Below are 22,918 nucleotides of genomic sequence, written 5' to 3' on the forward strand. Positions count from 1 at the left end.
GTGGTAGTGAGACGTTTCTTTCTGTAAAAATGTTTTTCATTCTAACCAAATTTGATCTTGCCTTCTCAATCCTGGATTTGATTGAGGATGCAAATAGATTAAAAGAATCAAACCTTGATACCGCTTTTCTTCCTGACTGTAGGAAATTTAATGAGGATTCCAAAAATGTGTTTAAAACAGTCTTCTTCTGACTCCAAGTAAGTTTCGCTGGCCATTTTGTGCTTAACTGTCTTTTCAAACTGTGTTTCCGACAGTTGAAACTTTGACACCGCTTTTTTCGCTGACTATGCCAAGTATTGTAGTGTTTCTTCAGGTTGTTCGATAGGAAATTTAATGAGGAATCCAAAAATGTGCTTAAAACAGTCATTTTCTCACTCCTAGTAAGTTTCACTGGCGATTTTGTGCTTAACTGTCTTTTCAAACTGTGTTTTCTGACAGTTCAAACTTTGACACCGCTTTTCTCTCTGACTGTACCAAACATTGTAGTGTTTTTTCAGGTTGTTCGATAGGAAATTTAATACGGATTCTAAAAATGTGCTTAAAACAGTCCATTTCTCACTGCAAGTGAGTTTTAGAGCCGATTTTGTTCATGACTGTCCTTTCAAACTGTGTTTTCTGACAGTTCAAACTTTGACACCGCTTTTCTCTCTGACTGTACCAAATATTGTAGTGTTTTCTCAGGTTGTTCGATAGAAAATTTAAAGCGGATTCTAAAAATGTGCTTAAAACTGTCCATTTCTCACTGCCAGTGAGTTTTAGAGGCGATTTTGTTCATGACTGTCCCTTCAAACTGTGTTTCTGGCAGTTCAAACTTTGACACCGCTTTTCTCTTTGACTGTACCAAATATTGTAGTGTTTCTTCAGGTTGTTCGATAGGAAATTTAATGAGGATTCCAAATATGTGCTTAAAACAGTAATTTTCTCACTCCTAGTAAGTTTTACTGGCTATTTTGTGCTTAACTGTCTTTTCCAACTGTGTTTTCTGACAGTTCAAACTTTGACACCGCTTTTCTCTTTGACTGTACCAAATATTGTATTGTTTTTTAAAAATAATTGAATAGGGCATTTAATGAGGATTCCAAAAATGTGCTTAAAACGGTTATTTTTTTACTCCAAGTGGGTTTTACCATTGATTCTGTCCTAGAATCTTCTTTCAAGAGCAGTTCAATTTTTGACACCGCTTTTCTCTCTGACTGTACCAAATATTGTAGTGTTTCTTCAGGTTGTTCGATAGGAAATTTAATGAGGATTCCAAATATGTGCTTAAAACAGTCATTTTCTCACTCCTAGTAAGTTTCACTGGCTATTTTGTGCTTAACTGTCTTTTCCAACTGTGTTTTCTGACAGTTCAAACTTTGACACCGCTTTTCTCTCTGACTGTACCAAACATTGTAGTGTTTTTTCAGGTTGTTCGATAGGAAATTTAATACGGATTCTAAAAATGTGCTTAAAACAGTCCATTTCTCACTGCAAGTGAGTTTTAGAGCCGATTTTGTTCATGACTGTCCTTTCAAACTGTGTTTCTGGCAGTTCAAACTTTGACACCGCTTTTCTCTCTGACTGTACCAAATATTGTAGTGCTTCTTCAGGTTGTTCGATAGGAAATTTAATGAGGAATCCAAAAATGTGCTTAAAACAGTCATTTTCTCACTCCTAGTAGGTTTCACTGGCGATTTTGTGCTTAACTGTCTTTTCAAACTGTGTTTCTGACAGTTCAAACTTTGACACCGCTTTTCTCTCTGACTGTACCAAATATTGTAGTGTTTCTTCAGGTTTTTCGATAGGAAATTTAAACGGATTCTAAAAATGTGCTTAAAACAATCCATTTCTTACTGCAAGTGAGTTTTAGAGGCGATTTTGTTCATGACTGTCCCTTCAAACTGTGTTTCTGGCAGTTCAAACTTTGACACCGCTTTTCTCTCTGACTGTACCAAATATTGTAGTGCTTCTTCAGGTTGTTCGATAGGAAATTTAATGAGGAATCCAAAAATGTGCTTAAAACAGTCATTTTCTCACTCCTAGTAGGTTTCACTGGCGATTTTGTGCTTAACTGTCTTTTCAAACTGTGTTTCTGACAGTTCAAACTTTGACACCGCTTTTCTCTCTGACTGTACCAAATATTGTAGTGTTTCTTCAGGTTTTTCGATAGGAAATTTAAAGCGGATTCTAAAAATGTGCTTAAAACAATCCATTTCTTACTGCAAGTGAGTTTTAGAGGCGATTTTGTTCATGACTGTCCCTTCAAACTGTGTTTCTGGCAGTTCAAACTTTGACACCGCTTTTCTCTCTGACTGTACCAAATATTGTAGTGTTTTTTCAGGTTGTTCGATAGAAAATTTAAAGCGGATTCTAAAAATGTGCTTAAAACTGTCCATTTCTCACTGCAAGTGAGTTTTAGAGACGATTTTGTTCATGACTGTCCCTTCAAACTGTGTTTCTGGCAGTTCAAACTTTGACACCGCTTTTCTCTTTGACTGTACCAAATATTGTAGTGTTTCTTCAGGTTGTTCGATAGGAAATTTAATGAGGATTCCAAATATGTGCTTAAAACAGTCATTTTCTCACTCCTAGTAAGTTTCACTGGCTATTTTGTGCTTAACTGTCTTTTCCAACTGTGTTTTCTGACAGTTCAAACATTGACACCGCTTTTCTCTCTGACTGTACCAAATATTGTAGTGTTTTTTCAGGTTGTTCGATAGAAAATTTAAAGCGGATTCTAAAAATGTGCTTAAAACAGTCCATTTCTTACTGCAAGCGAGTTTTAGAGGCGATTTTGTTCATGACTGTCCCTTCAAACTGTGTTTCTGGCAGTTCAAACTTTGACACCGCTTTTCTCTCTGACTGTACCAAATATTGTAGTGTTTCTTCAGGTTGTTCGATAGAAAATTTAATGAGGATTCCAAATATGTGCTTAAAACAGTCATTTTCTCACTCCTAGTAAGTTTCACTGGCGATTTTGTGCTTAACTGTCTTTTCAAACTGTGTTTTCTGACAGTTCAAACTTTGACACCGCTTTTCTCTCTGACTGTACCAAATATTGTAGTGTTTTTTCAGGTTGTTTGATAGAAAATTTAAAGCGGATTCCAGAAATGTGCTTAAAACAGTCCATTTCTCACTGCAAGTGAGTTTTAGAGGCGATTTTGTTCATGACTGTCCTTTCAAACTTGTTTCTGGCATTTCAAACTTTGACACCGCATTTCTCCCTAACTGTATCAAATTTTGTAGTGTTTTTTTGAGGTTATTGGATAGGAAATTTAATGAGGATTCCAAAAATGTCCTTAAAACAGTCATTTTCTCATTCCAAGTTGGTTTTACCAGCGATTTTGTCCTTGACTGTAGTCTTTAGAGCCATTTAACCAACTCAGAACTCTGAAAACGATTCCAGAACTAAGTAAAATTTGCATACAACCCACAAACAAGAACTGAAATGTGTTGATTGACCTGGAGCGCCCTTGACTCCATTGAACCTTGAACTCACCTACAGCGATGTCGCCTACGTCGGCGGCGTCGCGTGACCCAATTCGTGGGCCCCAAGTGGGTCGCCGCCCCAGATTCCGCGCTCAGAAAAGCACTTTCTTGCGGCCGTGGCGCGACTTGGTGCACTGACCCTCTGATTTCACTGCCACCGTGTGCCATCCTTCCGATAACGATGGAGTCGACCTTTCTTTCGCTGGGAGGGCCGTTGCCCCTTGTCGTCTTAGTTTTGACTAATGGTCTGTCTGGTTATGGTCGTTAGTGTCCTTGGAAAAATACTAAAATATCACTTTTATTAAAAATTTAAAGTCTGTCAAGACTGATCACAAACCTCACTTTATATCAAAACTGGAAGAAATTACTATTATGTTGTAAGTGTCCATACTCCATATTCCCAAAAATCCAAAGTTCATCCTTTACAATGTCTATTTGAAAGCTAAGAATTGTTGACCACAAGGTCTATCTAATTCACATAAAAGTCACATTTATAAAACTAATAATTACTATTAATAAAACAAAATATGGTAATCAACATCGTCATAAACACACACATTTAATTATGCCGACGTTTTAATAAAATGTTCTTATTATCCTTAAATATTCTGTAGTTCTTAGAATTCGCGGTACGATTGACTAAAAGGTCATTGTGATCGTTTCGATTTTTATATTTTAAAGGTTACTTGCCGAGGTAAATGAATTAAAATCGTCTCAGCGGTCAGTACCATTCCAAGAGTTCGTTGCCATTTAAATAGCATTGCATGGGTCTAGAAGGGATCATTGGACTGGTCAAGTGCGGCAGACGTATATCAACCCTTTTCGTCGGCTATTGACCATACAAATGTCTACGGAATTTTAATTCTACAGAAAAAATCAACGTGTGGGCGTCTGTGTTGTATTTGTTGGGAAATAAAATGCATAATTTGGCCATTTTTATTTTGACCACTTCAGCAATTTAGAAAAGTGATTTCTATGCAGTTTCAATACTCGTTAGTGCATATTCCCATGTAGTAATGATAATTAAGGTAGTGTGATTTGTCAAGTTTCACGGTCAATTAACAGATAGTATCTCAATTTCAGATGTTCATTGTCTTCATAACGATTGTAGTGTTGCTAATAGCCTATGCCTACTGGAAGTCAAAGAATCTTCCTCCAGGACCTTGGGGTTTGCCCATATTGGGTTTCCTACCTTGGATCAATGCCAAAGCTCCACATCAAACTTTCACTGAACTATCCAAAAAGTACGGACCAATCTACTCGTTATCTTTAGGAAGTGTTTTGACAGTTGTGATAAGTGATGTGAAGGTAATACGAAACCTTTTCGCCAAAGATGCAACGACAGGAAGGGCCCCATTATACTTAACCCATGGTATAATGCATGGATACGGTAAGTAATCAGGGTAAAGACCCGAACTTGGGACGCCCTTCAGCATCTAATAATGCGTTTCTGGGTGCGTTGCCCTTCAGGGTTGATTGAACTCTTCTTTTTTCTAGACAAGTCTAGAAAAAACAGGAGGTTATTGCCCAGTCATTTGACTCTTGAAGAGAAATGTTATTGTAACGTGGCATTTAAGAAACTCTCTAATTTGTGGCAAAGTCTGTAACGCCCACACCAATTGTATATTTTTAAGGTACAATTGCTGAAGAAAGATGCATTGTTTGTTGGGTTACCTGGTAGGGATATCCTTCGCGATAGGCCCGTCACGATTTGGCTCATTTTCAGGTCATTGTTACGGTTTACATTTTCTTTTTTGTGTTATTAATTTCAGTTTGTGTATCAAGGTGAAATCGTTTTTGTCCATCTCTGAAAAATGTTTACCTACTTTGGACGTGAAACGCTTTGTTGTAAGACTATTTTGTTAATTAAGCCTTTCAACAGGATAATCAAGTAAACAACATTTTGCGCATTTAAGAAATTTAAATTACATCATTAGGAACTTATTATTGCATTTATCAAACTGTATGTCCGGACAGGGTCGTGGGTTTATCCCAAGGTCTTTGATAATATAGGCCATCAGAATCTGTTGATTTTTATGTCAACAGCACTGTTTTAGCAATTTTCGCGTTATTTAGTACTGGAATGGTAAGGTAGAATAGGTTGTTGGCACTTATCAGGGGATCGTAAATCAAGAAGGCACACCAGTATCGCGTGAATCCGACCTTGCACTACCAGAAAATCACGTGAGGCAGGTACTGCGTTGTTTTCGAGAAAAGTTGCGTCACTCCCAGCCGACCTCCGAAAGTTCTTTGCTCTATTGTAATTTCGTTCTAAAGGTTGGCTGGCGCTTCAAGATTTTTGCTTAACATCAGTAAGTTTAATCGTCTGAAAATTAAGTCAAGGAATTACTTCAGGACGATGATTTGCATTTTTTTATTATCTTTAGAGAGTTTCAATTTGTTACTCAACTGTGCACCACAATTTTCTGCTTTTTATATGCGTATCACACTTGATGTCTGCTAGTTTACATTGGTATGTACAAAATTACCGATTCAGAGTCCTAAAAATATACAGGATCTACCAAAAAGTGCAACAGACCAAAAACATCCTATATAGGGTGCCCGTTTTACGAGCCTCACCATGGAAAACTCGGTTATTTGAAGAGGTACAAGGAAGTAATTAAGGCAAATTTGAGCAGTTAGGAGTCGATTAAAATGCCGCTGTCTTAGTACTTCCGGAGATATCCGAAAAAAAATTGGAAATTAGTTTTTATTTTTTTTACTAATTTATTTGATAAGATAACTGAAAACCAAAGACACTTTACCATTGCCACTTTTGCTCCTCTACAACGTCATAACATCCGGGTTTAGTTACCATCATCAACTTTAATTTTTCTTATAGGCGTCATAATATACAGGGTGGTCCAGTTTTAAATGTCAATAATTCACCAATCCATAGCCAATTAAAAAATAAGTTGACATTCATTATGTCATGTAAAAATTGGTTTTTCGTCATAACTGTCAGACCGTTGGAGCAATATTGATCAAATTTGGAACAAGTACTTTATTACACGTTATTACGGTCAAAGACCCAAAACTAACCCAACCCAACTTAAAAATTGTCTTGGAAACGGAAAATTTACTTAAGCAGTTTAAAAAATATTATTGTAGCCAGTTTTCATAGTTTCCAGACAAACTGAAAACTTTTTAGTTTTGAAAATTGACTTAGAAAAGATAAAAATTTCAGAAGTTTAAAAATTGTGTTTGTAACCAGTTTTCATGCAAATCGAGACTTTAATACTGAAAATTGACTTGTAAACATAAAAACTACTTTTTCAAGAATTTGTTACAACAAATTCATACATTTAAACCTTAAAAATTGACTTGAACCCCAAAATGTGACTGAACTAATGAAAAGTGACATCAGAAGCTTAAAATTTGCATTTGAAGTAAGTTTTCATAATTTGAAGACAAATTTCAATATTTTAGTCTTAAAAGTAGTCTTAGATGCAGGACATTAACATTAGATTCATGAAAATTGTCTTGAAAACGAACTTTTCGTGCTTTTTACTTTGCTTTTCATTTTCTTCGAATTCTGGACTATTTTTAGTGCTTCAAAACTGCTTTCAGCTTGGAAAATCGAGTTTCAAGACTATCTTCACCAAGTTATTGACATAGCAAACTTAAAAAACAATTTTTACATTCTTCATAGACTTAAAATGGCGTTCCAAGCTTTGTCATTATTAAATCGACTTCTAGACACCCCAGTGCTAAAAATTCGGGTATTTCTTAATAAACTAGACTGTTTTTAGTGTTTTAAGGCTGTTTTCAGTGCCTCAAATCGAGTTTCAAGACTATCTTTACAAAGTTTTTGACATATCAGGCCTAAAAGCCAGTTTGTCCACTGACCATAATCTTGAAAATGTTATTTCAAGCTTCTTCTCTATTAAATTGACTTCTACACTCAAAGGTGCAATAAATTGTAGCATCTCTAAGAAATTCAGACTGTTTTTAGTGCTTTTTAAGACTAAAAAAATCGAGTTTAAGACTTTCCAAAAGTCAAGTTTCTTCAGTAATAAAAGTAAAAAATTTTGGTACCAAATGCTACAATAATAGTCTTGAGAACTAATTTTTAGAAATAAAATAGTCCGAAAATTTAATTTACTTCTAGACTTGTTGTCCAGAACAGAAAATTGAGTTGTACACCAATTAAAGTCTTGAAAATATACTTTTGGACTCTTTAGTCCTAGTAAAGTCAGTTCTAGCATTAAAAGGCAACTTTTATATTATTTTTAATAGTAAAAAATGAGTTTCATGCATAATACAATCTTTGTCTTGATTTCCGGACTTTTTTTAAATATTGAATGCCAGTTTCAGACACTCAACCAGGATGGCAGTCTGAGAAAGCGAATCATAAGACCATTCCTAGTAGTAAAAAAGTTTTTAGACTATTCAGTACAAATTTGGACTTTCACAAGTCTTGGATGTTCAGTTTTAAACTATAAAACGATTTTTTAAATTGAAATTTGGAGGACTGTATCTTCCTTAGGAAACGTTTTTCAGAAAAATAACAATGCAAGTCAACTTATTTTTTGATTAGCTATCAAATGGTGAATTATTGACACTTAAAACTGGACCACCATGTATATTTTTACATTTTTGAAATGGTCTATTTTTTCTGATTATGGTGATGCGTCATTTATTGAAAATAACGAAAATCATGTTTTAATAAAGGGTCTCTTTAAAATAACAGCTCAACAATTCTCTTCACGTGACATCATTGATATTTTCAAACCAATGAGCATGTGACCCTGTTATTTTATCGCACTCTTCTTGGTCTTTCCTGATTTATTTGATGAGGTATTTAAAAATAAATGAAATTTTTCTGTGCCATTATCATTAATGACATAAAAAGTATCAGTTTTTGACAACCATCATCAGTTTTTAGGTTTTTGTTTTGGGCACGCCATATTAGATAGAATTTTACTTATTTAAAATGTATTTTGTTACAGTTTAGCTAAAATATCACTAATTGTATCTTCACAAAGAGTGCATTGTACATGATATCAGTCAAAAATCTATTAGATTAGAGCGCGTTTCGTGTCATCATCTGACAGTTCGTCACATGATCATTATTTTGCAAATGAAAATTGGTAAAAAAATAAATACTAATTTCCACAAATCTGTTGTTTTTCGGATATCTCCGGAAATACTAAGAATTTTTTAATTTTTAAAGCGGCATTTTAATTGACTCATTCAATTTTGCCTTCTTCAAATAACCGAGATCTTGTAGTTAATATCTCTAAATGTTTGGAAAATTTTAAAAATTCGATTATTTTTACTTCTCGTTTTTAATTTAACCATTTCTTTAAATCTTTTGTGGAAAAAGAAATGAATTAGCAAGGTTACACTTAAAACTACCCAATTTAAGAAAAAATAATAATCTGCGTTATACAGGGTTTTTCAAACTTTGAAAACAAAATCAATTTTTATTTAAAAGCTTGACCTGAATAGAGAAACACACTATTTGTTTATTGATCCAATTCATACACGTTTTCACCAGTTTGGCGATTAAGGGCCGTTTATGAAATTCTTTGGTAAATTTAGTTATTTTTACATTTTTATTAAGAATTCAGGTCGTGAAAGGACATTTGACGAGCAGTTTATTTCCAGATAATTTAAGATTGCCACACAGCTTATACTGTTGAAATGTACCTAATTGCTGTGCTCTAACCAACTATAAAGTAGGTATACTATATTTATTCTAGTTCACATTTTTGAAACATTATTAATTTAACCTGGCCTAACCTGTAAGTGATACGCAAGCACAACTTAGTGCGATTACATTAAGATATAGGCCAAAGACCTCATTATGTGACTAAACGAAACTTAATAATCTGCACCTCATGCAACTTGCCTGTTATTACTAAGTTCACAATTGCGTGTCGTACTTACATTGTTTATCGTGATTATGTTCGCTTTAAGTTTTTTTCAGTAGTTAAGACCTTTAAAAGATTGCTCCATGGGTGGGCAAAATGATGGTGGTATTTAAAGACATTCCAAGAAAAGCAACAAAAAGTGTATTTTAATCCTGTAAAAGGGCATTACATTCGTGGTGTACCAGAAATAGTAGACTTTTATGTAATAAGTGTAAAATGGCTTTTACACATATTTCAATACGCATTATCTACATCCACCAGATTCTGTAGGAACAAAAAGCAAGCCAGTCGAAAATGCTTTTGCTTCATCGTTATTGGCATTTCTGATAGATTGGCACTACTGCAATAGCAATAGAAACTACAAGCGAAATTGTAGAATTGAATGTTGGACATGTTGTTTAAGATAACATCGATGTGCAAGAATTATCTTTAACTCTTTCTGTGGAGGATATACAAGGTGCCCGTTTTACGAGCCTCACCATGAGGATCTCGGTTATTTGAAGAGATACAAGGAAGTTTAAATTGAAATTAAACTTTTGCCATATTTTCAGTTTGAATTTGAGGGAAAAATCAGTCGATAACATATAAGGTGTGCCAACGATAGAGCAAAGTTTGTTAAATCTGGAATCAAAAAGCTCTAAAACCTATCACATGATACTAAAACACCATTTCCTCAGACATTTACGTGTCAACTGTCAAATTAGGGATCATACAACTCTAAAATACATTTTGTGTCTAAAACTGCAAGGAACCTGTTCCAAATTGTGTTTTTGAGGTTAAGCAAACTTTGACGTCTGTGACAGAAATCACGTGATACTGGTACACTATTGAACTAGACAGTCACGAGACGACTGCCAAAACAATGGTCAAGAAGCTAAAAATTATCAGTGGTCTTGAATTCTTCAAGAAAACTGTCCAAATGCTGTGATTTTTAGAGCTTCATGTCCAAAGTGGATAGGGTTTGTCAGTTTTGCCGTTTCTGGCAGTTGTCACATGATACTAAAACACCATTTCCTTAGACATTTACGTGTCAACTGTCAAATTAGGGATCATACAACTCTAATATACATTTTGTGTCTAAAGCTGCAAGAAAACTGTTCCAAATTGTGTTTTTGAGGTTAACCAAACTTTAATGTCTGTAACAGCAATCACGTGACAAAGTTTGTCAGTTTTGACGTTTCTAGCAGTTGTCACGTGATACTAGAATACTATTTATTTAGACAGTGACCTATTAACTGTCAAATGATGGATCAAAAAGCTATAAAACACATCTTGGTACGAACAGTATAAAAAATTTACTGAACTTTGATTTTTGCAGCTTTATGTTTTGGTTGAGCAAACTTTGACGTCTGTGACAACAATAACGTGATTCTGGTACTCTATTTAATTAAACAGTCACGTGACAACTGTCAAAATCTCAGCACAGAAGCTAAAAACCACGACTTGTCTTGAATACTTCAAGAAAACTGTTTCATATACTGTGATTTTCTTGTCAGTCAAACTTTGTCAGTTTTGATGACAGATTGACAGTTGTCACGTGTATGATAGAATAGTTGTTCATTTTTCATATACATCGTACAGTTCAAGAAAGCTCTTTAAGAGGCCACAGCTCACGCGCTATCTTACAAACTTTGACGCCTTCTAGCGAGCAAACAAAACAAGCTAAAAGTACATTAAAGCATGTTTTTGGAAATCTCAGAATCTTGACTATCTTTTATGATCCGTGCTTTTTTGACGTCGTTTGTCAAATAAGTGAGTTATTAGGGTTCAAAGCAAAAAAAGTCAGAAAAAATTTCAAATTTTGTAATTTTTAGCTTTGCACTTTAGCCAAGTTGAGAAATTTGGCTTAAAAGGGTTGCCAAAATGCTACTTTTTTAGAAAACTATAAAAAAACTATCTTTGTTTTGGGATCAAAATTACTAAGAGAGAAAACTAGGCCTTTTTCAGTGTAAAATGCTAATTTTGTGCAAGTAGAAAGATTGGGATGGCAAAGCCGAAATGAGAATCAGCCAAAGTTTCTAGGAAGAAGAAACAAAATTGTTGGTTATTATTGATAATTTTTGTAAAAGTATGAATGTTTTACACTGAGATTGACAAGAATTAGTTTGTGTATAAACGTGCGACGTTACAAACATTGCTACACTGTAATTTTACATCTCAAATCCAGGGTCGAAATCTACAAAACTAGTTGTTTTGTGAAATACATTGTTTGGTGTTTTCCAAAGAGATCGGTTTCACTATTCTGCTCATTTTCCTTCATTGATCACCAAATACCATGTTCAAGCATCGCATCACACGAGAGTGATGTTTACCTACCTCTCTCAACAAAAAGCTTCTGGTCTTGCAGCTTCTATCAATTTATATCATTTGTTCGTTTTTTACACTTTTAGATCTATTTTTCTGTTTCTACAAAAGAAATGCAGTAAATTGACTCTAATTATCCTGGTTGCATAGGAAAACTTTCCATAACCATCATAAACAATCTAACTCAATAAACTCTTAATGACTTATTTACATTTTACGTATGTATCATACAGTGTGCGATAATTACGACATCAAGTTTGTTGATTATTCGTTTGAATGTCAAGGTTGGCATGATAGCATGAAACAAACATTGACCTGTTCGAAGAATGTGTCTACACTATGTTCCAAAGTCGTTACACTCTATGCCATAAATTAATTACAAGATTTCGATTTCGAAAACAAGACTAAATGACGTAAGCTCTGAATATATTCCTGGCGGACGTTTTGATTCTGAGAAACTTGCGCCAAAACAGCCTAACGCAGACATTCCGAGAATGATTAAGGATTCAAATATCTTTTCGGACCACCTAAATGCCATAGTAGGTAATCTTAAAGGCGGCGGTTTTACCCGAGACCAGACAACACATGGTTCTTGGAAGACTGGCGATACTGCTGACACATCCGACTCCTATTAGTACGACTTATTTTTAATGGCGGGAAACGCTTCTACTACGTTCTTTCATCTGAACGTGTTTAAAACTAACGTTGTGCAAAGTATTATCAATGCAAAATTGCAAACTAGAGATGCAAACAAACCAGTCAAAATACTACCATACAGATTATTTACACATCCTGTAAGTCATACGTGGGTTGATTCTCAGAATATAATCGTTCATTCTTTCCTTTTGAAGGAACATCTTCTAAACGTTTAGAATTGCTCAGGGCTAGTTCAGACCGGTCGGATATTTAACAGAAACCTACCTCTGGGAAGTATGACTAATACTGAAACTATTTTATATAGAAAGGTTACTAAAGGGCTTTTGTTAAATTCAGTGTACGGTGAAATGTAGTTTGAAAAAAGACGAATTACTACAATAGCTGTCAAAATAGCAACTTTTTTTGTTTTGCTTTTGATTGTTCTTACTGAACCAAATTGGCATGGTATATTGAAGGATGCAGAAAGTTTGGTTTTAAATACGTGTTATTCTACTACTCTGAGATGAGTTTTTTAATTTCTATAGATGCCTCAGAAACACTAAAACATCATTGTTACGATCTAGAAGTACCTTAAAAAAATTCATTCTGTTTTCGCTCATTTTTGGTCAAATTGGCATGGTATATTGAAGGCTGTAGAAAGTTTCGTTTTAAAGAAGCGTTGTTCTACTATTCTTAGATGAAATTCTCTCTTTCTATAGATGCCTCAGAAACACTAGAACATCACTGTTACGATCTAGAAGTACCTTAAAAAAATGAATTCTCTTTTCGATCATTTTTGGTCAAATTTGCATGGTATATTGAAGGATGCAGACAGTTTGGTTTTAAAGAAGCGTTGTTCTACTACTTTCAGATGAGTTTCTTACTTTCTATAGATGCTTCAGAAACACTAGAACATCATTGTTATGATTTAGAAGTACCTTAAAAAAATTAATTCGGTTTTCGCTCATTTTTGGTCAAATTGGCATGGTATATTGAAGGCTGTAGAAAGTTTGGTTTTAAAGAAGCGTTATTCAACTAATCTTAGATGAAATTCTTACTTTTTACAGCTGCCTCAGAAACACTAAAACATCATTGTTACGATCTAGAACAATCTTAAAAAAATTCTTTCTGTTTTCGCTCATTTTTGGTGAAATTGGCATGGTATATTGAAGGATGCAGAAAGTTTGGTTTTAAATAAGCGTTGTTCTACTATTCTTAGATGAAATTCTTTCTTTCTATAGATGCCTCAGAAACACTAGAACATCACTGTTACGATCTAGAAGTACCCTAAAAAATTATTTCTCTTTTCGCTCATTTTTGGTCAAATTTGCATGGTATATTGAAGGATGTAGAAAGTTTGGTTTTAAAGAAGCGTTGTTCTACTACTCTGAGATGAGTTTTTTACTTTCTATAGATGCCTCAGAAACACTAAAACATCATTGTTACGATCTAGAACAACGATAAAAAAATTCTTTCTGTTTTCGCTCATTTTTGGTCAAATTGGCATGGTATATTGAAGGCTGTAGAAAGTTTCGTTTTAAAGAAGCGTTGTTCTACTACTCTGAGATGGGTTTTTTACTTTCTATAGATGCCTCCGAAACACTAGACCATCATTGTTACGATCTAAAAGTACCTTAAAAAAATTCTTTCTGTTTTCGCTCATTTTTGGTCAAATTTGCATGGTATATTGAAGAATGTAGAAAGTTTCGTTTTAAAGAAGCGATGTTCTACTACTCTGAGATGAGTTTTTTACTTTCTATAGATGCTTCCGAAACACTAGAACATCATTGTTACGATCTAGAAGTACCTTAAAAAAAGTAATTCTCATTTCACTCATTTTTGATCAATTTGGCATGGTATATTGAAGGCTGTAGAAAGTTTGGTTTCAAATACGTGTTATTCTACTACTCTGAGATGAGTTTTTTACTTTCCACAGATGCCTCAGAAACACTAAAACATCATTGTTACGATCTAGAACAACCTTAAAAAAATTCTTTCAGTTTTCGCTCGTTTTTAGTCAAAGTGACATGGTATATTGAAGGATGCAGAAAGTTTGGTTTTAAAGAAGCATTGTTCTACTACTTTCAGATGAGTTTTTTACTTTCTATAGATGCCTCAGAAACATTAGAACATCATTGTTACGATCTAGAAGTACCTTAAAAAATTAAGTCTCTTTTCGCTCATTCTTGGTCAAATTTGCATGGTATATTGAAGGATGTAGAAAGTTTGGTTTTAAAGACGTGTTGTTCTACGAATCTGAGATGAGTTTATTATTTTCTATGGATTCCTCAGAAAATCTAAAAGTACTTGTAAAAAAAATTGATTCCGTTTTCGTTAATTTTTGGTCAAATCAAGTATTCCCTGTGTCTAGGCTATACCATCATTCATGAATTCTGTCTGAATTTCATTATCACTTGAACTGCTCTTTGACTTAGTTGTTTTGTTCATTGAAGAATTCTTCAACCCTTATTGGTCTCACCTGCCTGCATTCCTTGTTTTTCTAATTTTTGTATTCCATGGAACTTAGATGATTCCTTTGCAAAGCTCTGGAATAATATAGTTTGTGGGTTCTTCAGCTAATATTTGATACTTTCTGTATTTTATTGTGTTTTGATTGGTTTTACCTTTCAATTTTAGGTTTAATTTGTTCTGAAGGAGGACTATGGAAAGATCAACGAAGATTTTTAGCCAACTGGTTGAGAGGTATAGGCGCCACCAAAATAGGACCACAGCGAAAAAATATGGAAAGTTTAATCTTAAAACATGCTAATGAACTAGTTAATGTACGTAACTAATCATTCATCATCAACTTTTATTTTTATTAGTTTTTAACATCTGTTTAATGACAAATAATTTTTTTATAGTCTCTAAAAGAAGAAGAAAAACCTTTCGAACCTTTGAATAAGTTAAGGCACCATGTGGGTTCCTTTATCACTGAAATGGTTTTTGGAGTTGCTTGGTCCATAACCGATGAAAAGTGGGTTTGGCTTCAAGGAACCCAAGAAGAAGGAACTAGACTTATTGGTGTAGCTGCCCCGCTGAATTTCTTACCTTTCCTACGGTAACAATCACACGCATTTGAGTAAAAAATTATTAATTAATACCGCATTAAATTTGAAAAGATTAATTAAACGACGTTGCTTCAGAGTGGCTTTCACTTTTCGCAGGTTTTTGCCAATGTTTAAACGGTCGATGTCTTTCCTAATCGAAGGACAAAGCGAAACGCATCGGTTTTACCAAAAACTGATCGAAGAAGAAGAAGGAAAGATGTTATCAGACAAAAGCAGATCCTCAAACCTTGACACGAATAAATCCTGTACCAGTCTGATACAAGGTTTTCTTATGGAAAGAGAAAAACGAAGAAACAGCGACGATATTGATAAATACTACTGCGACAAGCAGTTTTATCACTTATTGGCTGATATTTTTGGGGCCTCACTGGACACCACCTTGACCACTTTAAGGTAATACGTGCCTTGCTTACTCATTTGTATTGCAATGTAAATTTTATTGTTTTTTAGATGGTTCATGCTATTTTTAAGCCTAAACGAAGACATACAGACCGACGTCAGAAACGAAATAAACACAATAGTGGACGGTAGATTGCCTTCAATGGATGACTGTGAATTTATGCCTCTTACCGAAGCATGTATTGCCGAAACACAACGAATCAGATCAGTCGTACCGCTTGGTGAGTTTTAATTTTTATGCCCTCAGGCTGTTGTTTGTGGCGTATTTAAAATTTCGGAAACCTTGAATCAGAGGTGGAACACCTGCCGAATTGACGCAGACATTCTTTAGTATCAAATTTAGGTGTTGTTTTGTCGATTCAATTTATTGGAGTAATTCATAAAACATTCCATTTTGACTATAAAAACGATGAGTTTATGTAAAACAGGTTTTGGTTTCTTGAATACATAAAGAGAGTTTTTGTTATAAGGGCACCAAAGAGGTACAACAAATTAATAAGAACGAATAAGATATTTAGGCATAGATAAGATGACGAAAGTGTCTTACAACTTAACTCATTTTTGTCAAATCCTGAACTGTTTCGTTTAAACCTGAAAAACTGCCTTATGTGATTAATCAGGTAAGGACTTTGATATGTCGATGGATAGACAATGACATGGACTTTCTACCAACATGAACATTGATTGGTTTGGACGCTAGAGGGCTTTATATTCGATAAAAATTGTTTCCTTAGAACTTAAAGACACTGCCTTATTTGACTGATAAGGTATCGACTTTTATATGTCGATGAATAGCCAATGAAATGGGCTTTTCAACTATGTACAAACATTGGTTGATTGCTAAAATACTTTGGCTGCTAGAGAACTTCAAACTTGACAGAAGTTTTCTGTCCACTCATTCTCATACACTGCTTCCTTGGAACTTAAAGACACTGCCTTATTTGACTGATAAGGTATGGACTTTTATATGTCGATGGATAGCCAATGAAATGGGCTTTCCAAATATGTATAAACATTGGTTGATTGCTAAAACACTTTGGCTGCTAGAGAAGTTCAAACTTGACAGAAGTTTTCTGTCCACTCATTCTCATACACTGCTTCCTTGGAACTTAAAGACACTGCCTTATTTGACTGATAAGGTATGGACTTTTATATGTCGATGGATAGCCAATGAAATGGGCTTTCCAACTATGTATAAACATTGGTTGATTGCTAAAACAGTTTGGCTGCTAGAAGACTTCAAACTTGACGAAAGTTTTCGGTCCGCTATTTTCATACACTGTTTCGTTAGAACTTGAAGAATCTGCCTTATTTAATTGACAAGGTATCGACTTTTATATGTCGATGGATAGCTAATGAAATGAGCTTTCCAACCATGTATAAACATTGGCTGGTTGCTAAAATAGTTTGGCTGCTAGAGAACTTCAAACTTGATAGAACTTTTCTGTCCACTCATTCTCATACACTGTTTCCTTAAAACTGAAAGACACTGCTATATTTGACTGATAAGGTATGAACTTTTATATGTCGATGGATAGCCAATGAAATAAGCTGTCTAATTAACTAACATTGGTTAATAGCTAAAATAGTTTGACTGCTAGAAGGCTTCAAACGTGACGAAAGTTTTCGGTCCGCTACACTGTTTAATTAGAACTTAAAAAACTTGCCTTATTTGACTGACAAGGTATCGATTCGATTTTTATATGTCGATGGATAGCCAATTAAATGAGCTTTCCAACTATGTATAAACATTGGTTGATTGCTAAAATAGTTTGGCTGCTAGAGAGCTTCAAGTATGGCAGAAGTTTTCTGTCCATTGTTTCGTTAGAACTTAAATAAACTGCCTTATTTGACTGACAAGTATGGACTTTTATATGTCGATGGATAGCCAATGAAATACATTTTTCAACTATGCATAAGTATCAGTTGATGGCTAAAACAGTATTATCACCCTGTATAGTAAAAATAAAAAATTAATTGAATACAATATGAAGCAGAAGAATTAATAGAAATTACACTTTTAAGGACTGCCTCATGGAACTTTGGAAGAAGTGCAAGTTGAAGGTTACGTAATTCCCAAAGGATCGATGATAATTCCATTGCAATGGGCTATACATATGGATTCCAAACAATACGATAATCCTGAAGTATTTAATCCCAAAAATTTCTTGAACGAAGAAGGCAAATTTTGCAAGAATGATAGTTTCATTCCTTTTCAATGTGGTAAGAAACGATACTTACTACTTTATTAGTATAAAATCAGCAGAATACATTGAACTTAATATTTTCTGTTGTTAAATAAAAACTATACAAAAACTTTTATTGTTTCAGGTAAACGCATGTGCGTTGGTGACGAACTGGCTCGAATGGTGCTATTTTTGTTCGGAGTGACCATTTTACAAAATTTTGTGCTAAAACTGGAAGATAAGGAAAATGTCAACACTGAAGGCGATCCTGGAATTACCTTGACACCTAAATCATTCAAAATTAATTTTCAAGAGGTTTCTAGTGTATAAAACCTCAAAAAATTAATTTCTTGATGATTCTTAGACTTATACTAAAATAATAAAGATATATACTATTGGGTAATAAGAAAATAAAATTCATTGTTTAATAAAATAATTTATTATAACTTATTTATAATCAAAATTAATTAAAACAACAAACCTTAATACAAATGAAGTCTTCCTCTCTAAAATTGTGTATTACAATATGCACAATTGCGAAACAAAAAATATCTATGTAATGTGTTCCGTAGAATATAAAATGATAATGATAATGATGGAGGCGATGTGATACAAGTAGTGAATGTACTTTGCTTGATTATGTTCCAAACACAACGTTTAAATAATAAAACAATATAAGTCTTCATATCAAGACAATAAGTTTGAAGGTAAAAAATCATCAAGCCAAGTACTAGTGGATAATAGAATAGATCCAAAGTAAATATAAAAGTAGACATAGTCTATATAAACTAAAATATGGTTTATCTTCGGTAACCAATGTAATATATTTTACAACCCCTCACAAAATTGGTAAAACAACTTTCAAGTCAAAATGGTAAAACGATTTAATAGATTTGTAAGGAGTTGCAAACTTGGTAAAAAAAATACGAATAAAAATAGATGAACATGCTTGACTAGCAATTGTACTATATAAAAATTATGGAGCTAATGTCCAGTTTTCCGTACTGGAAAATATAATAATTCAGGTAACATTATATTAAAACACACCAGAGCTCATTGGACGACAGATGGCACTCCATCTACTTTAACAACTCCTAGAGCCAACGTAATTTAAAATACTACACTATTAAAATGTAATGAAAATGAACACTTTGAACGCACAGCCGATCAACATCGGAGATCCTATCTGAAATAAGATTTTGTTGTTTTTCTTTTGAACTTGGGTTAAGTACTGTGCCTCACAATTAGGAACCAATTTCTGACCGTGCTCTTGAACACATTGAAAATTTTCTAATGACTTCCAGCCGGCCTTAAGTAATCATCATTGTCCCACGCCATTTGCCTGGGTTTTAGGCAAACTTTGTACGGATTAGGGCAAATAGTTACTCCAACGATTCCTTTTAAACTGGGAAGGGTTTCACCTTCAGGAACACAAACATCAAACGTATGCAAGAGCGAAGACAAAAATAGGAAAATTTCCATTCTGGCTAAAACTTCTCCTAGACACATTCTCCTTCCTACGCCGAATGGCAAGAAATACTCTGGTTTGTGGACTTTTCCTTCACCGTCGATAAACCTGGATGGATCAAATTTTTCTGGTTCTTTCCATAATGTGGGATCCATATGGACGGCATGAAGAAGCGGCACTACTTGTGCATGTCGTGGCAAGTGGAAACCGTTTAACTTGATATCTCTGCAACAATAAACGATCATTACTGATTGGTTACATAAAGACGGTTCTATCGGGTCAAAAGCCTCACCGTTGCGTAAAGTGCGCTGGTACACACAATATTAAAAAGTCTTTGCGTAGGGTTACGAAATTAGTTTGAGAAATCGTCTGACAGAATACTGCTTGTTTAAGTTCATCGACCGAAAAATATATATAAATGAATTTTAGGCATACAAGGACTTTCACTTTTTTCGCAGGTGTGAATTTAAATTACCGGTTATATTGTCATAATCAGCAATAAAAAATTATCGAAGGCTGTAAAAAATTGTTTCGCCAATCACAAATAATATTATTTGACTTGCATCATAACCGGCAACGGATATTCTACCATAAAGTACGAAACTTACTTGATTGGTGAATGAGTCGTTCCCATTGGCACTATACTAGATATCCTAAGCGTTTCCAAAATGGTAGATTCGGTAACCGGTAGATAAGCTAGATCCTCTAACTTTGGTAACCTTTGACGACCAACCACTTGGTCCAATTCTTCCTGTACGGCTCTCATATGCTCCGGATTGTGTAACATAAACAAAACAGCCCAATGTAAGGAACTCTTGATTGTTTCCATACCAGCGGAAAATAGGTCCCCAATTATTTGCTGCATTTGACGATCTGAAAATTAAATCACATTCAATTATTAACCAAACAGCCACTAAAACCGGTTAATTTGCTTACCGTGATCTTTTCCTTCAAACAAATGATGACCGACACCTTCTTCGGTGGCTTTTTGGATTTCGTACAGGTAAGTATCCAAAAGGTCACGGAGATGGCTTGGTTCAAATGTTCGTTTATGTTCGTCAATTACTTCTTGGAAAAATTGAGCCATTTCTTCACGATTCTGGAATAAATCAATAAAATTGTTTATTCATAGCACGATTTAAACGTAAAAGTAGATCAAATATGACACTGTGACAGAGCAAGGATAAATAAATCACTTTGTCAGGAAGACTAGTATTTTAAATTTAGAAGATGTTGCCTAAGAGCATTTACATGGGTTTCAACCTATTTTATTTATTATATGTAATTACTCTAGCCAAAAGTGTGTTAAACGGAAATTCAGCGGGTAAAAGACCACCAAAAAGATGAAAAGATAATTGGACATAATTTGGACTAAAAGGTCTTTAGACAGAATAAGAAAAAGAAGAAGATATGTAATTACTCTTTTCTGTAAATGTCGATGTTTTCTCTGGACCAAGAGAAGAGAGGAGTAATCATTGATCACTAGATAAATCAAATGAGTAGATAAAATGATCATATTGCAACAATGGAAAAAACTATGTTTTATATACTACACTACCAGAATTAATTTGAAATTTTCAGACAAGTTGGTGTGCTTGTTTCCCACTCTACCAAATGTCATAATAAGTGTAAATTGCAAGAAATAATAATTTAATGTTACTACAAATTAAATTTAGGCAAAAAACACTGATTAGACAATACGTAAATTAACTAAGTGCTAAAAACAACATATACTCGCCAAAGAGTGGAACAACATATAATCCTGTTTATGCACAATAATTTATTACTTATTTGAATTATTATTTAGATAAATCGAAAGCTGAAAATTTAAGGTCAAGGTTAGCCGGGTATTCGGTTAGTAACACAGAATTCTGTCTCTACCAGTTACAAATTCAGTGTCTTCTAATAGTGAAAGTCACTCTGAGGTGCAAGGATATTCATACACAATACTGATGGTCAGAAAATAGCTTACCTTGGCAATCTTCTGTCGAGTTTTGGTGTGTCCCGGCAAGTATTTCAAAATTGGTATGAAGAACACATACTCCAGGGAGCCGAATAGTTTGAAGCCTTCCTCGATCAGTTCCATGAATCTGATGAATCTGGCGTCGTTGTGGGAGAATTTTACTGACATGAGAACGTCACAAATAACGTTGGAAATTGACACGGCCAGCACCGGGTTCAAGTCAGTGGGTTGTCCGTTAGTGGCCTTCAGGATTCTCAGAAAGTCATCAACTTCGCTCACGATCCGTTTTTCCATTCGAGCTTTCCTCGAGCTTAGATAGGACATGCCGAAATGGCGCAAACCGTCGTGGACGAATCTTCTTTGATCCTTCCACAATTTTCCGCTGGTGTTTATCACTCCTGAAGAAATAAAAGTCATTGTCAAAATGATGTCAGTAAAAATTTCCTTCGTACTGAATAATCAAATTTGCAAATATTCCCTTTTAGCACCTGTAAGTAAGCAAATATCGTCGTAACACTTTGTGGAGGCGTTCCTCGTTTATTGTGGGAAAGAGATAACGATCATTATAACATTTTTTTAACGAGTTTTCATTAATTCAGAAAGTGGGTTAAAACAGATAAGAGCTGACATATCGGGCAAACAACTCTTGATTGCCTTTTCATGCGTATATTTCAAGAGATGACCCATGAAGGCCATTGAAACAACTTAAAGTGTGTCAACTGATCGTATCCAACGTCGTAATTAAAGAAAAAAAAATATTTGCTGATAACAGAGTTGAAACAAAAAATTGATAAGTACTTACCGTAACCTTCCAAGATGTTGGTAAATTCAGTGCTGGGTCGTCCAGTAAACTCCTCACGCCTAAAGGCATCTCTGATTGTCTTGTAATCACTTAACACGACGATGAGTTGTGACCCCAGTCTCGCGGAAATTAGGGAACCATATTTGTGGGTTAAATCTCGATAGAAAAGGTGCAGATCACCTTTGATCTTTAACAAGGAACCAAATACCGGTACGCCCCAAGGTCCTGGAGGAAGACTTCGGCACTCCAACCACGACTGAAGAGTTTTTACTAGAATTAGCACTGCGGTAAACACTAAAAGAACTTTTCTGGTCGAATCCTCGTTGAGGACATTCCACAAAACTGAAGCACTATATACGAACATTTTGATGGGTAAATGTTTATGTTGTTGTCAGTACTACTAAACGATATATATTTTTTTTGGAGTGTTCAAGAGTGCGCGCTACATCTATTGTGGTAGTATTTGTAGTATACTGCTTTTATACATGGGTTTACTACTGGCTCAAGAAACAGAAGTGGGGTGGCAGACGGTGCTGTCTTGGTTAGGAGGAGCGCAAAATCTACCAATCGCAGGTCGTACCGGTACTCCTACCAATACTCGTAGTGGGTTTTCGATTCATTCATTAATTTTCTTCAGTCGCCTTCGACGTTTTATGGGATTATGTACTGCCGGATTTCGGTGTCCTGTTTCTACGACGAGGTCTCGGCAGTTTCAATTCAAGATCAAGGTCAAAATAGTACT

General features: G+C 34.7%; 2 protein-coding genes across 5 annotated transcripts in view; one reads left to right on the forward strand and one right to left on the reverse strand.

The window, feature by feature from the left end:
• The window catches only part of phtm (cytochrome P450 enzyme phantom), a 55,187-nt gene extending 36,808 nt beyond the window's left edge, over window positions 1–18,379 (forward strand). For 2 of the 4 annotated variants that reach the window (XM_081985145.1, XM_081985146.1), the window contains exons 2-8: window positions 4,552–4,858; window positions 14,925–15,070; window positions 15,152–15,348; window positions 15,410–15,751; window positions 15,809–15,978; window positions 17,783–17,980; window positions 18,089–18,379. In XM_081985145.1, the coding sequence (XP_081841271.1) occupies window positions 4,552–4,858; window positions 14,925–15,070; window positions 15,152–15,348; window positions 15,410–15,751; window positions 15,809–15,978; window positions 17,783–17,980; window positions 18,089–18,273 (1,545 nt within the window). In that variant the 3' untranslated portion in view covers window positions 18,274–18,379. Of the gene's footprint in view, window positions 1–4,131; window positions 4,497–4,551; window positions 4,859–14,924; window positions 15,071–15,151; window positions 15,349–15,409; window positions 15,752–15,808; window positions 15,979–17,782; window positions 17,981–18,088 lie in introns of those variants that run through there. The other 2 variants (XM_081985144.1, XM_081985147.1) reach the window with 2 other exon arrangements.
• On the reverse strand, window positions 18,364–22,661 carry Cyp18a1 (Cytochrome P450 18a1). The gene is made up of 5 exons (XM_081985142.1): window positions 22,177–22,661; window positions 21,384–21,772; window positions 20,348–20,510; window positions 20,020–20,284; window positions 18,364–19,636 (listed from the first exon to the last, which is right to left on the reverse strand). The coding sequence occupies exons 1-5, from the start codon at window positions 22,538–22,540 to the stop codon at window positions 19,234–19,236; spliced, it is 1,584 nt and encodes a 527-aa protein (XP_081841268.1). The 5' UTR covers window positions 22,541–22,661; the 3' UTR covers window positions 18,364–19,233.
• Window positions 22,662–22,918: the final 257 nt, after the last annotated feature.

This window comes from Ips typographus, linkage group LG8 (genome assembly GCF_016097725.1).
Source record: "Ips typographus isolate SLU linkage group LG8, UJ_Ityp_2.0, whole genome shotgun sequence".
Classification (NCBI taxonomy): Eukaryota; Metazoa; Arthropoda; class Insecta; order Coleoptera; family Curculionidae; genus Ips; species Ips typographus.